At 41.6% G+C, this 11,703-nt stretch overlaps 1 protein-coding gene across 1 annotated transcript in view; it reads right to left on the reverse strand.

The window, feature by feature from the left end:
• LOC308312360 (ovochymase-2) overlaps window positions 1-11,187 on the reverse strand; it is a gene marked incomplete at its 5' end in the record, with an annotated part of 28,239 nt that extends 17,052 nt beyond the window's left edge. The window contains 8 exon segments of the mRNA XM_080758965.1: window positions 2,890-3,111; window positions 3,774-4,037; window positions 4,426-4,552; window positions 5,230-5,327; window positions 5,893-6,033; window positions 6,915-7,008; window positions 8,275-8,408; window positions 11,058-11,187. Of these exon segments, the coding sequence (XP_080615091.1) occupies window positions 2,890-3,111; window positions 3,774-4,037; window positions 4,426-4,552; window positions 5,230-5,327; window positions 5,893-6,033; window positions 6,915-7,008; window positions 8,275-8,408; window positions 11,058-11,187 (1,210 nt within the window).
• Window positions 11,188-11,703: the final 516 nt, after the last annotated feature.

Genomic DNA, 11,703 nt, shown 5'->3' on the forward strand with positions numbered 1-11,703 from the left:
GTACTTTTTTCCTTGTAAAAGTAGACATTCAGGGCTTTCATTCGGTGTATAGTATGTATCTATTATAATAATTATATATTTGTAAAGTTGGTCACGTGGCCAAAAGATGTGCGGCCCAGCCAATGACAACATGTGCGTTGGTCACGTGGCCAAAAGATGTGCGCCCCAGCCTATGAAAACATGTGGCCACTAGCCTGTGCTCACTGTCATGTTCCGTTCAGAACTGTGCTTTTATTTTCTGTAATTTTGCGCCCTCTGGTGGACATTGGTTAAGTGTGAGTTTCCATCTAAACGTCAGACCCTGCGGTCATTGCAACTGCTGCTCAACAATATTCCAGCCAATCACAGCCAACATGTGCGGCTCACACGTCACTAGCTCTCAGATCTCAGCCCACACCAGGCCCGCCCCCACACTAGCTTGAGAATGTCATCTCGCGCAGGAGATTGAGGAGAAGACAAACAAGGAAGAGGAATTCTAGGCTCGCGATTTTGCTTATTCCTTCTAAATCTCTGTATATAAACTATATCTCTCTCAGCGATCGTCTTAGTTACATCAACATTGTTGTTTGTCAATAGTTGTTTTTTGCCTAAGTAAAACAATTAGACTGTTGGCAACTTCGCATTGGCTTCTCATTGCATGCACACACACACACACACGCACACGCACGCCTGTAAGCCACCCCCCCCCCCCACACACACACACACGTGTCCCACACACACACACACACGCACAGGCGCGATTACATACAGTTTCATTCATGCAAACACGGCACTTCTGCCGCGGAGTGCGTGGCGAAGTAACTCTGGGATTGAGGCTCCGCGAAGCGGGCACGAAATTCTAGTAGGATATATTTGTGTTCATTTTTATAACTGCCTGTCAACTCAACGTCTGACATAAAACGGTCCCTAACTAGGCTTTCTGTTCAAGAAGAGCACGTTACTACAAAAGCAGGTGTTACGTAAAGATAAATATCTTCAGAATGGAAGATGGTAAAAAAAAAGAAAATTGGAGTGGACAAATTAAGCTTTCTTTTGAGGTATGATAATGCGGTGTGCTTCTCGCTATAAGAGAACATTTGCTGTCGGCCTTGGAAAAGGTTGGTCGTCCAATGCTATCAGCGTAGCGTCAGAGGTAATCAGGCTGCGGTAATCGTTAGCACGCGTTGTTGAAGGTTGTAAAACCCATGCCAGGCTGCTTTTTATTGATTTCTCCTCAGCGGTTAATACCATACAGCCCCATGTTTTGGTTGAGAAACTGGTTAACTCCTTTGGTGTAGAAGATCCTTGTCTGGTCACTGGTGGGCTGGATCCTTGATTTCTTAACTAACATATTTCAACGTAGGTTAATGAGATACTGTCTAGCTTCCTAGCATCTTCTAGCCTACTGGCTCACCCCAGGGGTGTGTTCTATCTGCCTTTTTATACATTCTTTATACCAACGACTGTTATTGATATGGTTTTTACCATATATACATAATTATGCAAGCCTTGTGTTCAAGACATGTATTGATAATCATAAATGTAACCAGGCCTAATATCAGAACGAGAGAGAGGCTAGTGCTGTGTGTCAACCTCTGGACTATGTTAAGAACAAGAATGTCTGGGAATACCGCCACTAAGCAGTGTGATATTGTGTATTAGCCAATCAGATTCTGATTCTGACTGTCACTGAATAAACTGAAGATGTCAACAACTACGGTGTCTCCCAAATTACTTTCCATAACATAATGGTGTCATCTAACAGGCGTGAATTGTTTGGTTACTAGAGGACAACAGTCTTCAAGGACACTGAGCTACACGAAAGGAACTTGGGGTTCGGAGGAGATTTGACAGCAGCAACAGCTGGCTGGCTGAAGCAAAGAAGCCACCATGCACTTAACGCAGCTGAGGGGGGAGCAGAACCAGAGACATTGCCTACAGCAGCAGCATTGCAAAGAAGAGATCAACAATGCAGACCAGATGGAAGATTTCAATCTAATCCTGTGTATCTGCCTTTTCAACATGTTATGTCGATGTTATATGTTTTGTTGATGCTTAGCTGAACAAATTAGAATTAGGGAAATGTTGACTAAAAGGGATTCCTAAGAAAATTAGTCAACAGGGTATGTTGCCATGAATGTGAAGGTTATTTATTTGGATGACAAGAACTCTGCACTTTTAGGTGAAGAGTGGACAGACTACCATGCCCTTACTCTCGCAGAGAACGGGCGGGGGACGGAGATCTGCATGACATGATCTTACAATCAACGTATTGATTTCTCCTCAGTGGTTAATACCATACAGCCCCATGTTTTGGTTGAGAAACTGGTTAACTCCTTTGGTGTAGATCCTTGTGGTCAGACAGACTACCGTGCCCTTACTCTCGCAGAGAACGGGAGGTTCTAAAGTACAAATTAATATGATATTTCACATTGAATATTAATCTAAACACTAATGTGATGTGTAAAAAAGGTCAACAACGCCTGTACTGTTTAAGGAAACTGTCGACAAGACTGATGAAACTGTTTGTCATTTCCTTCTCGATTATATGTTGGTATGGCAATCTTTGTATCAGAGACAAGAACTACCTTGGAAAATTTGTAAAAGTGTCCTCTAAGGTAATTGGCTCACAGATGAACAGCCTGTCCTAGAACATATTTTTAAGTGGTGCAACCACTTAATTACGGTCCTGTCAAAGCACGAAAATAGCATTTGGTTGCTTTTCAAAACCAAGTGTCACTGTTGTGCAGCCTAACACACACAATATTAACTGTATGATTTCAGTTGTGACAGTACAGTACAGTAGAGGGACCCCCTGGGGACCCCCACACGGTAAATATATAGTCGATATCTGAGATGATCAGCTTGTCTTCTTTACACTGTCCAATAACAGCATCACACATGGCTTACCTAGTGTTTTGTAGATATCTGAGATGCTCAGCTTGTCTTCTGCACACTGTCCAGGCTCTCCTGTGATGGACATGTCAGTGATGTGCAGCTTCACCAGGAGGCCCTTGGGCACCTGGATCTTCCAGGAGCAACGCAGGTGAGCTGGGTACGCTTTTGGAAATCCAAGAGACTGTATCACTCCCTTTCTCCCGTAGAGTGTTCCTGGACCACCGCAGCCAGAAGCTGTCAAATGGGGACAGTGCATGTTTATGTGGTCTTGTGGGACATGTTTATTTATTAACTGTTGAAGAGCACATGTTCAGATCTGTCATCGTAGAGCCCTGAGGCTTTAACCACCACAGACTCCAGGATCAATGTGGTTGATTCAAAGAGACCAAAAAGCAACGGTGTACACAGAGACAGCCACTTGCATTGCAGAGAGAGACAGAGAGAGGAGTGTGTGTGTGTGTGTGTGTGTGTGTGTGTGTGTGTGTGTGAGTGAGTGAGTGAGTGAGTGAGTGAGTGAGTGAGTGAGTGAGTGAGTGAGTGAGTGAGTGAGTGAGTGAGTGAGTGAGTGAGTGAGAGAGAGAGAGAGAGAGAGAGAGAGAGAGAGAGAGAGAGAGAAAGCGTTAACGCTCCTGTCTGCCACAATTGAAGGGGGTCTTGCCCAGGCTTTTTCTTTTCTTTTGAAAACAAAACGTCTGTGGTCTCTGAGGCTACTGTACGATTGACAGTAACAAACTTTGAGGGACGCCCACGACACGTCTATTTACTTTAGGCATGAGTTTGCATCTCAGATTAAATCACTGGAAGTCAGAAGTTAGTAGAAAAATTAACATGATTGTTAATAGTACAGGTAGTACAGTCAAATCAGACAAATAGAATCGCAAAGATATAAAGCATACCTATTGGTGTTGTTGTGGGTCCCGGTGTGGTAGTTGTGGGCTGGGTAGTTTGGGTAGTAGTAGGTTTTGGTGTAGGGGGAGGAGAGGGGCGAGGTGTGGTCGTGGGTCTTGGTGTCGTGGGGATGACGACAGGAGGAAGGCTGGTCTTGGTGTAGGTGGCACTGAATCCTTTGGAGGTCAATGTGTTGTCGCTTTTGAAACGGAGCACCATGGTGTTGCCAGAGGATTCCAGGGGTTTTGGGACATTACCACCACAGAATTTGCCTACAAGATATTAAAACCTTTCTTAGCTTAAAGATGAAATCCAAAAGATTGATGTCCTATCTGGGATTCACATTTTAAGATGGAGTCGGTTTGGGCAGGGGGAGACTGTATGCAAAAGGCCAACATTTGAGTGCAGACATGTTTGTGCAATTCAATTCTACAGGTGTACAATAATATAGGATTAATTTATTATCATTATACTAATAATTGCTATCATCTAGAGTTCTCAATCGGCCCAAAAATAGGCCTGCGTGAGTTGAAGCCCAGGTCTGTTACATGTGAATGAAGACCAATGCCTTCTATAATATTTCCATACACACACACACACACACACACACACACACACACACACACACACACACACACACACACACACACACACACCTACCCATAGTTTCTGAGCCAGCTTTGTGTCCATCAAAGACCTCCACGAAGTCTCCACAGGCCTCGGGAACCAGATCAAAGAAGGTGAACGTCAGTCGAACCTGCTCCCCCTCTGGTACTGTGATGCGCCACTTGTCAAGCACACATGAACAGGAACAAGAACATAAATAGATCCATTTGTACACTCGCTGAGTTAATTTAACAAAGGATTTTACTATAAAGGCAGCACACTACACAACTTAGCCATAGCGTCCATAGTGTTAAGGACTTCTCCTTAATTCTGGATCAGAGCTACGGTGAACTGAGGAACGGGGATGTCTAGCCTAAATACTCTTCAGAACAATACCGTTCCTGAAGAAACAGTGTGGGCTCACTATGTTGGTAGTTATGAATTAGGTAGAATAGTTGATAATTACATCTTAGCATTCATCAGACTGGATTTCAAACCACAATGGGGTAAACAGCAAACAGTGCTTGCTTTGCTGCAACCCATGGAGTCGATTTGAAATTCATCAATATTATGCACTGTCATCTATAAAGAAAGTGCTTTCCGTATTGGATCATGCCAATTATTAGGTGTGTTTGTGTGCATATGAGGACGACCTAGAGAGAGAGAGCGAGAATGGTCAAACCACACCAGTGCAACTAGTCACACTCCTTGCAACTGGGGATAATGGTTGCAAGTAGTTGCATGTTGCAAGGAGATGCGAGTAGTTGCATTGGTGTGGATTGGCCAGTATCTTTGTTTATTCATAGAGTATGCATTTGCTGCTATATGTGTACAGTATGTGTGTATACATAATTATACCTGGTACAGCGCTCCATTCTGGTAGTTTTCCTCTGGGTATCCAGGAGTTAGCAGATCCCCGCGGTCACCTTCCACAGAACCACCCGCCCCAGCTATTTCTGGAAAGGGTATGAAGGACACCTCAGATCCACAGACATCTCAAGGATACCCACTCCCCTGTCTCCCCCTATTTCACTTTCTCCCTCGCTTCCTCACTCACTCTTTCACTCCCTCCAATCTACCCTTTCTCCTCTTCTCAGCCAGTTCCCCACTCCCTTCCACTTTCTCTCTATTCATCTATCCATTGATATCCCTCTCTCTCTCCGACTTCATCCCTCCATACCATTCCCTCACTTTCCCTAAATCATTAACGCAGTGTGCAATTTACGTGAAATATTTCACTGACTTTCCTACTAGGCTGAGGAATATATCCCACCATTTTCACATTGGCCTGTTATAGCGGCTTGTTATAGCGCCACCAACAGGTGGATTTTTGCAAAACACATTTTTGGAACAAAATTCCTCAAATCATCCAATTGCCATTCAAGGCGTAAGAAGAAATGGCACCCTTTTCACATTGGCCTATTATAGCGCCACCAGGAGGCCACAACCTGACCTGCCCTGGTGGAGACCTGTACCCCGAGGGGCACTTTATCTAGTCTTTCCTCCATTAAAATGTCTTACCTGTTGTCCTTTCCGGAGACACTGATTCGTAATGGGCCTTGAATCCTTTGTCTGTCTTTCTGTCATTGGTGTCAAAGTATACAGTCAGACGGTTTCCCAGGGACACCACCGATTTAGGCTTATCATAGCCACAGTATTTTCCTATGCAGAAATGCACATATTGTTATATGTTGTTTATTAAATAAATAAATAGATAAATGATACTTGTACAAGTGAAAACAAGTGCATACAACAGTCTTTTCACATGACATGACAGCTGCTGAGTATTTGTAGCGAATCCATCTCTCTTGTTCTTGCGCGCGCGCGCGCGCGTGCGTGCGCGCGTGCGTGCGTGTGTGTGTGTGTGTGTGCGTGTGTGCGTGTGTGCGTGTGTGCATGCGTCTGCGGCTGTGCGCGCTTGCGTGTGCATGTGTGTGAACTACAGAACAGTGCAGACCAGGCCTGCTTTGAGACTGACTAGAGGAGTGGAGTGTGTGTGGAATGTGGATGGATGGATGGATCGGTCGGAGAGAGTGTAGAGTGAATTGAATAAAAGAGTGTCTCATGATCTCTCTCTCTGGAGACGAAGGTGTGAAGGTATAGGTGAGCAGTCTGGCAAGTTCACATTCACATACTCCACAACCTTTTTTTTCTACTGCCGTGTTGTCTGTCTGTTGTATATCTATCTATGGTGTGAGATGCTCTCTAAAGGAAGAACATTCATCTACGAGCTTGTAGATCTGCTATTTTTGAAAAATCGTGAAAATGTGGCACAAATTTCAAATATATATTCTTTCAGAGCGAACATTTTTAACTAAAATCTTTGCTTCTGGGGGGGTTCCTGAAACAACATATTTTGAGATGGGGTCGGGGGCCAATTACATATAATTTCTGGGGGTCCTTGACATGACAATGTTTGAGAACCACTGACATAGAAACATGGGTTTTTCAGAAAACTTTAGATTTAGAAGACATTTGTAGAATCGTCCTCAGATCTAAATGGTTTAAGGGAATGCCTTTACCAGATGTGTCGTTTGCCTTACCAATAATTCCCAGCGTATCTTTCACTGTGATGAAATCTGCCGTGCAGAGCTTGGTGTCCTCCAAAGCGAACTCTTCAAACCACAGATGGACAACCTGCAAAGCAAACATGCACATGTGTTTTCTCACCTTGAAAAGAATGAATAATGAGAGCATAGTGCTAGTTGCTGGCATGAGTGGAAAGGCCAAAGAGGCTGAATGGGTGTGCGAGTGTATGGAGTTTGTATGTACATGTGTATTTGTACGTGCGTTTCCAATAAGCAGCAAGTAAGAGAGAGAGAGAGAGAGAGAGAGAGAGAGAGAGAGAGAGAGAGAGAGAGAGAGAGAGAGAGAGAGAAGATACCCAGTCAATGTGTCAGGAAGGCAGAAAGGCAAGGGGAAAGAAAACAAGTTATTTGTGTTGTCCTGTGGGGAAGGAAGCCATCTGTCCATCTGTCAGCTGAACTGCATTCAGCCAAGCTGTCCTCCATGCTTAACCTGACAGAAGAAACTCTTGCCCTTTGGTTGGCACACTATAGCTGTACACACAGCAGCTCTCCTGCAACAGGGATGCGACTACTGGTTTGTGTTCATTAATGGAAGGCTGTTGTGTTGGAATTGTTCCATTGGATGGGGTCACCTGGGATACCAAAATATATTATGAATTTATGACAATATATCATATATTCCCTATTTCAAACATAGCCGCTCTTCAAGCCTCCTCAGATATTCCACATTATTTTATTTCATTTAAACACTTTATACATGGTGTTCCTATTTTGGGCAGGTAAATGTGGTGATGATATTAAAGTTTTATCACATTTCTACACTGTATATTAGAACATAAAACTAGTTGTAGTCTATGTCCTTAATTACCAACATTGAGAATTGTTTCAATACTCAATAAAGTAGCATAATACCTAATAAAGTTAGGCATTATGCCATGGAGCCCCATAGATAGATAGATAGATAGATAGATAGATTTCTTTATTTTTGTGTCATGCACCAAAGGCGCCCAGCCCACATGGACTTACAGGACACACGATATCATTGCTTCAATATTGCATTGTGTACAAGAAACAGGTTTGTTTTGTTATTCCCTTTTTTCTTTTACACAAACAAAACATTCTGCATGAATCTACCCGTTTCTAAAGCCAATGGTAAGGTCCCAGAATGCAGCTGTGCACAAAAAGATCTCCGACTTTTGGATATATTTTGTGTCAACAGCCCAACTCTCCTTATACCCAAGGAACATACAGTTCTGTATTTCATGAATATTACAGCGTAGTCTATTTAAATAAATAAATTATGAATTATTCTTAAAGAATAAAGACTTTACTTCATTTGCCCGGAACAGTGTTGTTGGTTGATGATTCACTCTACCTTGTCAGGCTCCACTGTGATGTGCCACACACAGCTCTTGCCGTCGTCATAGCTGTTGGGGTAGTTCAAGCTGGTGAAGCTTCCAGACTCTCCAGACAGTTCCTGTGGATTGCCACAACCCGAGTCTACCAGGCCTGGAACACAGCCATAGTTTAGTTCAGTGATTACCAATCTGTGAATTGGGGCCGTGAAGAATGAGGATATTGCAAGTGGGCCCCCAAATAATTGACAAAACTTAAGGCAGAGGAAGAAGGGGAGAAAGGAGGAGCTGGCTTGGGTACTGCGGCATGCATTATGTTAAACACCACTTTAGTACGGCTGTATGTGTCCCTCACAGAGTTTGATGAGACATAATTACACTGCGGTATGAGACAACATTTGGGTACCATGGCTCAGGCACCCAATCACTGCATGCTTATACCGAGGGTTGGTTCCATTGGTCAGAGACACCACCCAACAAACAATATCTCACCAGATAAAAAAAATACATTAAACAACACTGAAACATATGGTACATTTGTTGGCTGGCTTTGAGGTCAGCCTCCCTTAACACTCAAATTATCGCTATAAATTACCTCCTGCCTTCAATGCCAACTGAACTATATGAAGGAAATCTGACAGGACCGTAGGAAACATCTGTTCACTATAGTTGACACAATGACAAGACTGCAGAGCTGATCAGACCATACTGTAAAATCATGAGTGTAATTTATCAATGTATTACTGTGAGAGTGTGCAATTGGAACCAAATGTCACATTCAGTGTCCATTTGTACACTGAATGTGCATCCCCATTCCCCAACTGCAGGACGAGGAAACGGGTGTGTTTACTCACTGTATGTAGTGTGTATGTAGCGCTACAGTATGTGTTTAAATGTTGTGTTGGTAAGCAGGAACAGGTGCAGATAAATGTGTGGCTGTTTTGTATGCACTCTTTTCCTATAGTCTGCCTATCCTCCCACATCTTTCTTTTTATGAAATGTTGACTGGTATTGATTGATTGATTGAAATATTTATTAACAGTTTGGAGAATTACAGTACATTTCAAGCACAACTCAATACAAAGACTGTTAACTGTGAGTGGAGTAGACTGCGGCCCGACAACTCACACCACTCATGATGGATAAATCACACTGAGCAGTGAGCACTATACAAATATAGTATAACAATCAATCAAGTCAAGTTGATTGAGTTCACACAGACTATAACAAAATTATCTTTATAGTTATAGTACTCAGTGGGAATGGCACTTAAGACACCTTGACATTTGTTCTGTACTGTACTGCCACTTAAGTACAACATAAGTAAGTGTAATGCAAAGATAACAGGTAACTGTGCAAAAGTTGAGCCCTATTCAATTATCATTGCTGTAAGGAATTTTAAAGATCTAATTCTATGGTGATAACACTGCCCTTGACCACCATAAATTATAATCTTATCAGATTAGAGGTGACACGTACGCCACAGGTGACATACATATAATTGACCCAGATAGGGCCACAATTAATACATTTAAAGATATATTCAGGGATTTCACCTAATTCAAATATCACTTCTTTTTTTGTTTTGTTGTGATAATCCTCCCTACTATAGAGTGTGCTGACCATATAAGGAGTTCCTCCCTGTCCCCAGTTAACCCCTGGGTGTCAAAAAACCTTAGGTTTAGTTTTTGGCTATATGGCCCAGCCTTCATCCAATCAGGATAGAGACTTGTTACCGGGGCAGACTGGGGGATTTTCCAAGTCACTGAATTCTCCTTTAAATACCCATTTTGTAAAAAGACACTAATGCCATGGCACATAGTGGCCAGCACAAAAATGAAGACAAAGCATTTACTGTAGCTGTGTATTTACTATATGTACAGTAGGCAAGGGTTATACTGACTGAATATGATTTTGTTTGTTCATGAAAAATGAATAATAATATATATATTTAGTTCAGAGTCATCTTATTTTTCTCAGTGCAGTGGAAGTTACTAACAAAGGAATGAGGAGAGGAGACACAATTGAAACTGGATCACTATAAAATTGAGGTTGATAAACGGGTACTCTCTCCTGATTGGCTGAAATTTTGCAGCCCTCCTTAAAATGTATTTTGTGTTTATTAAAGAGCTGGAGAGACAGGGAGACCCCTGTAACTTATCAAACACTATAGCAATGATTACTATCAGTCAGAATATACTGCTTTCACCTTTTAACAAAAAAAAACTCAAGTCAACCTTTAACCCTCTAGCACCCAGTGTTGCTTTTTAGCAACAAATTTAATTTAATTAATTACTAAATTATTTTTATTTTTTTCTGTTCTTTTTCACCTAAACGTCATCAGTGATGTTCATTGCAATGCCATTTCAATGCCATTGGTCATGATATTTGCATATAAACACCCCCCACAGAGGCTGAAATTCACAAAAAAAAAAAAAATGGACTCTGTGCGATTTTGAACATTTTTTAACCTAAGACTTTTGACCTTTACCCTAATAAAAGTAGGTAAAATAATTGTAATATATGTTTTTTTGTGATCATTAGAATGTCTAGAACATGTTTTATTAATTATTGTGAAAGATATCCCCCAAATGTAGATTATTAATTTATTATATTATTATATAATTATTATATAATTATTATAATATTTTCATCAAACTTTATTTTTTTATTTTTTTTAACATATTTTTTAGTGTCAGTCCTAGTAGTACAAAGTAGTAGTAAGGTTGAAATCAATTTTTTGCAAGTAGAAATTAATGCGGGTGTTAGAGGGTTAAAGCAGAAACATGTATGGGACACTCACCATCTTCATCAGTGCTGGAGTCTGCCTTCTCATTGAAGTATATAACTATCAGGCCAATGCAGGCTGCGGTCATGGCCACAAACAGAAAGATGAGGACCTTCTCCAGGGTGCTTAGACCCCTGGATCCCATGTTGGCAAGATGTGTGAGCCAAAGTGAGTCTTGGTCAGCTAACTTATGTTAAAGATCATAGCCGAGTGGAAGGTACCGGTATATACCTGAACTTTGACAGCAAGGGATGTACCTTGAACTCTCCTTGAACGTATGGCAACGCAGCGCAACACAAGTGAAAACGGACTCTGACTCTTTTAGAGATTGTCATATAATTTTATAAATGAAACCAGTATTATATCACCAGGTCAGTAATGTCATTCACCAAAAGGCTCTCTCTCAATTCTCAGAGGGAGTATTCATTTACACTTCACACCTGAATCCAAGGCCATTGTGTTGTGTTGGAATTGTTCCATTGGATGGGGTCACCTGGGATACCAACTTACAAAAATATATTATGAATTTATGACAATATATCATATATTCCCTATTTCAAACATAGCCTTCAAGCCTCCTCAGATATTCCACATTATTTTATTTCATTTAAACACTTTATACATGGTGTTCCTATTTTGGGCAGGTAAATGTGGTGATGAT

This window comes from Protomyctophum bolini (assembly GCF_963924005.1).
Source record: "Protomyctophum bolini genome assembly, chromosome: 3".
Lineage (NCBI taxonomy): Eukaryota > Metazoa > Chordata > Actinopteri > Myctophiformes > Myctophidae > Protomyctophum > Protomyctophum bolini.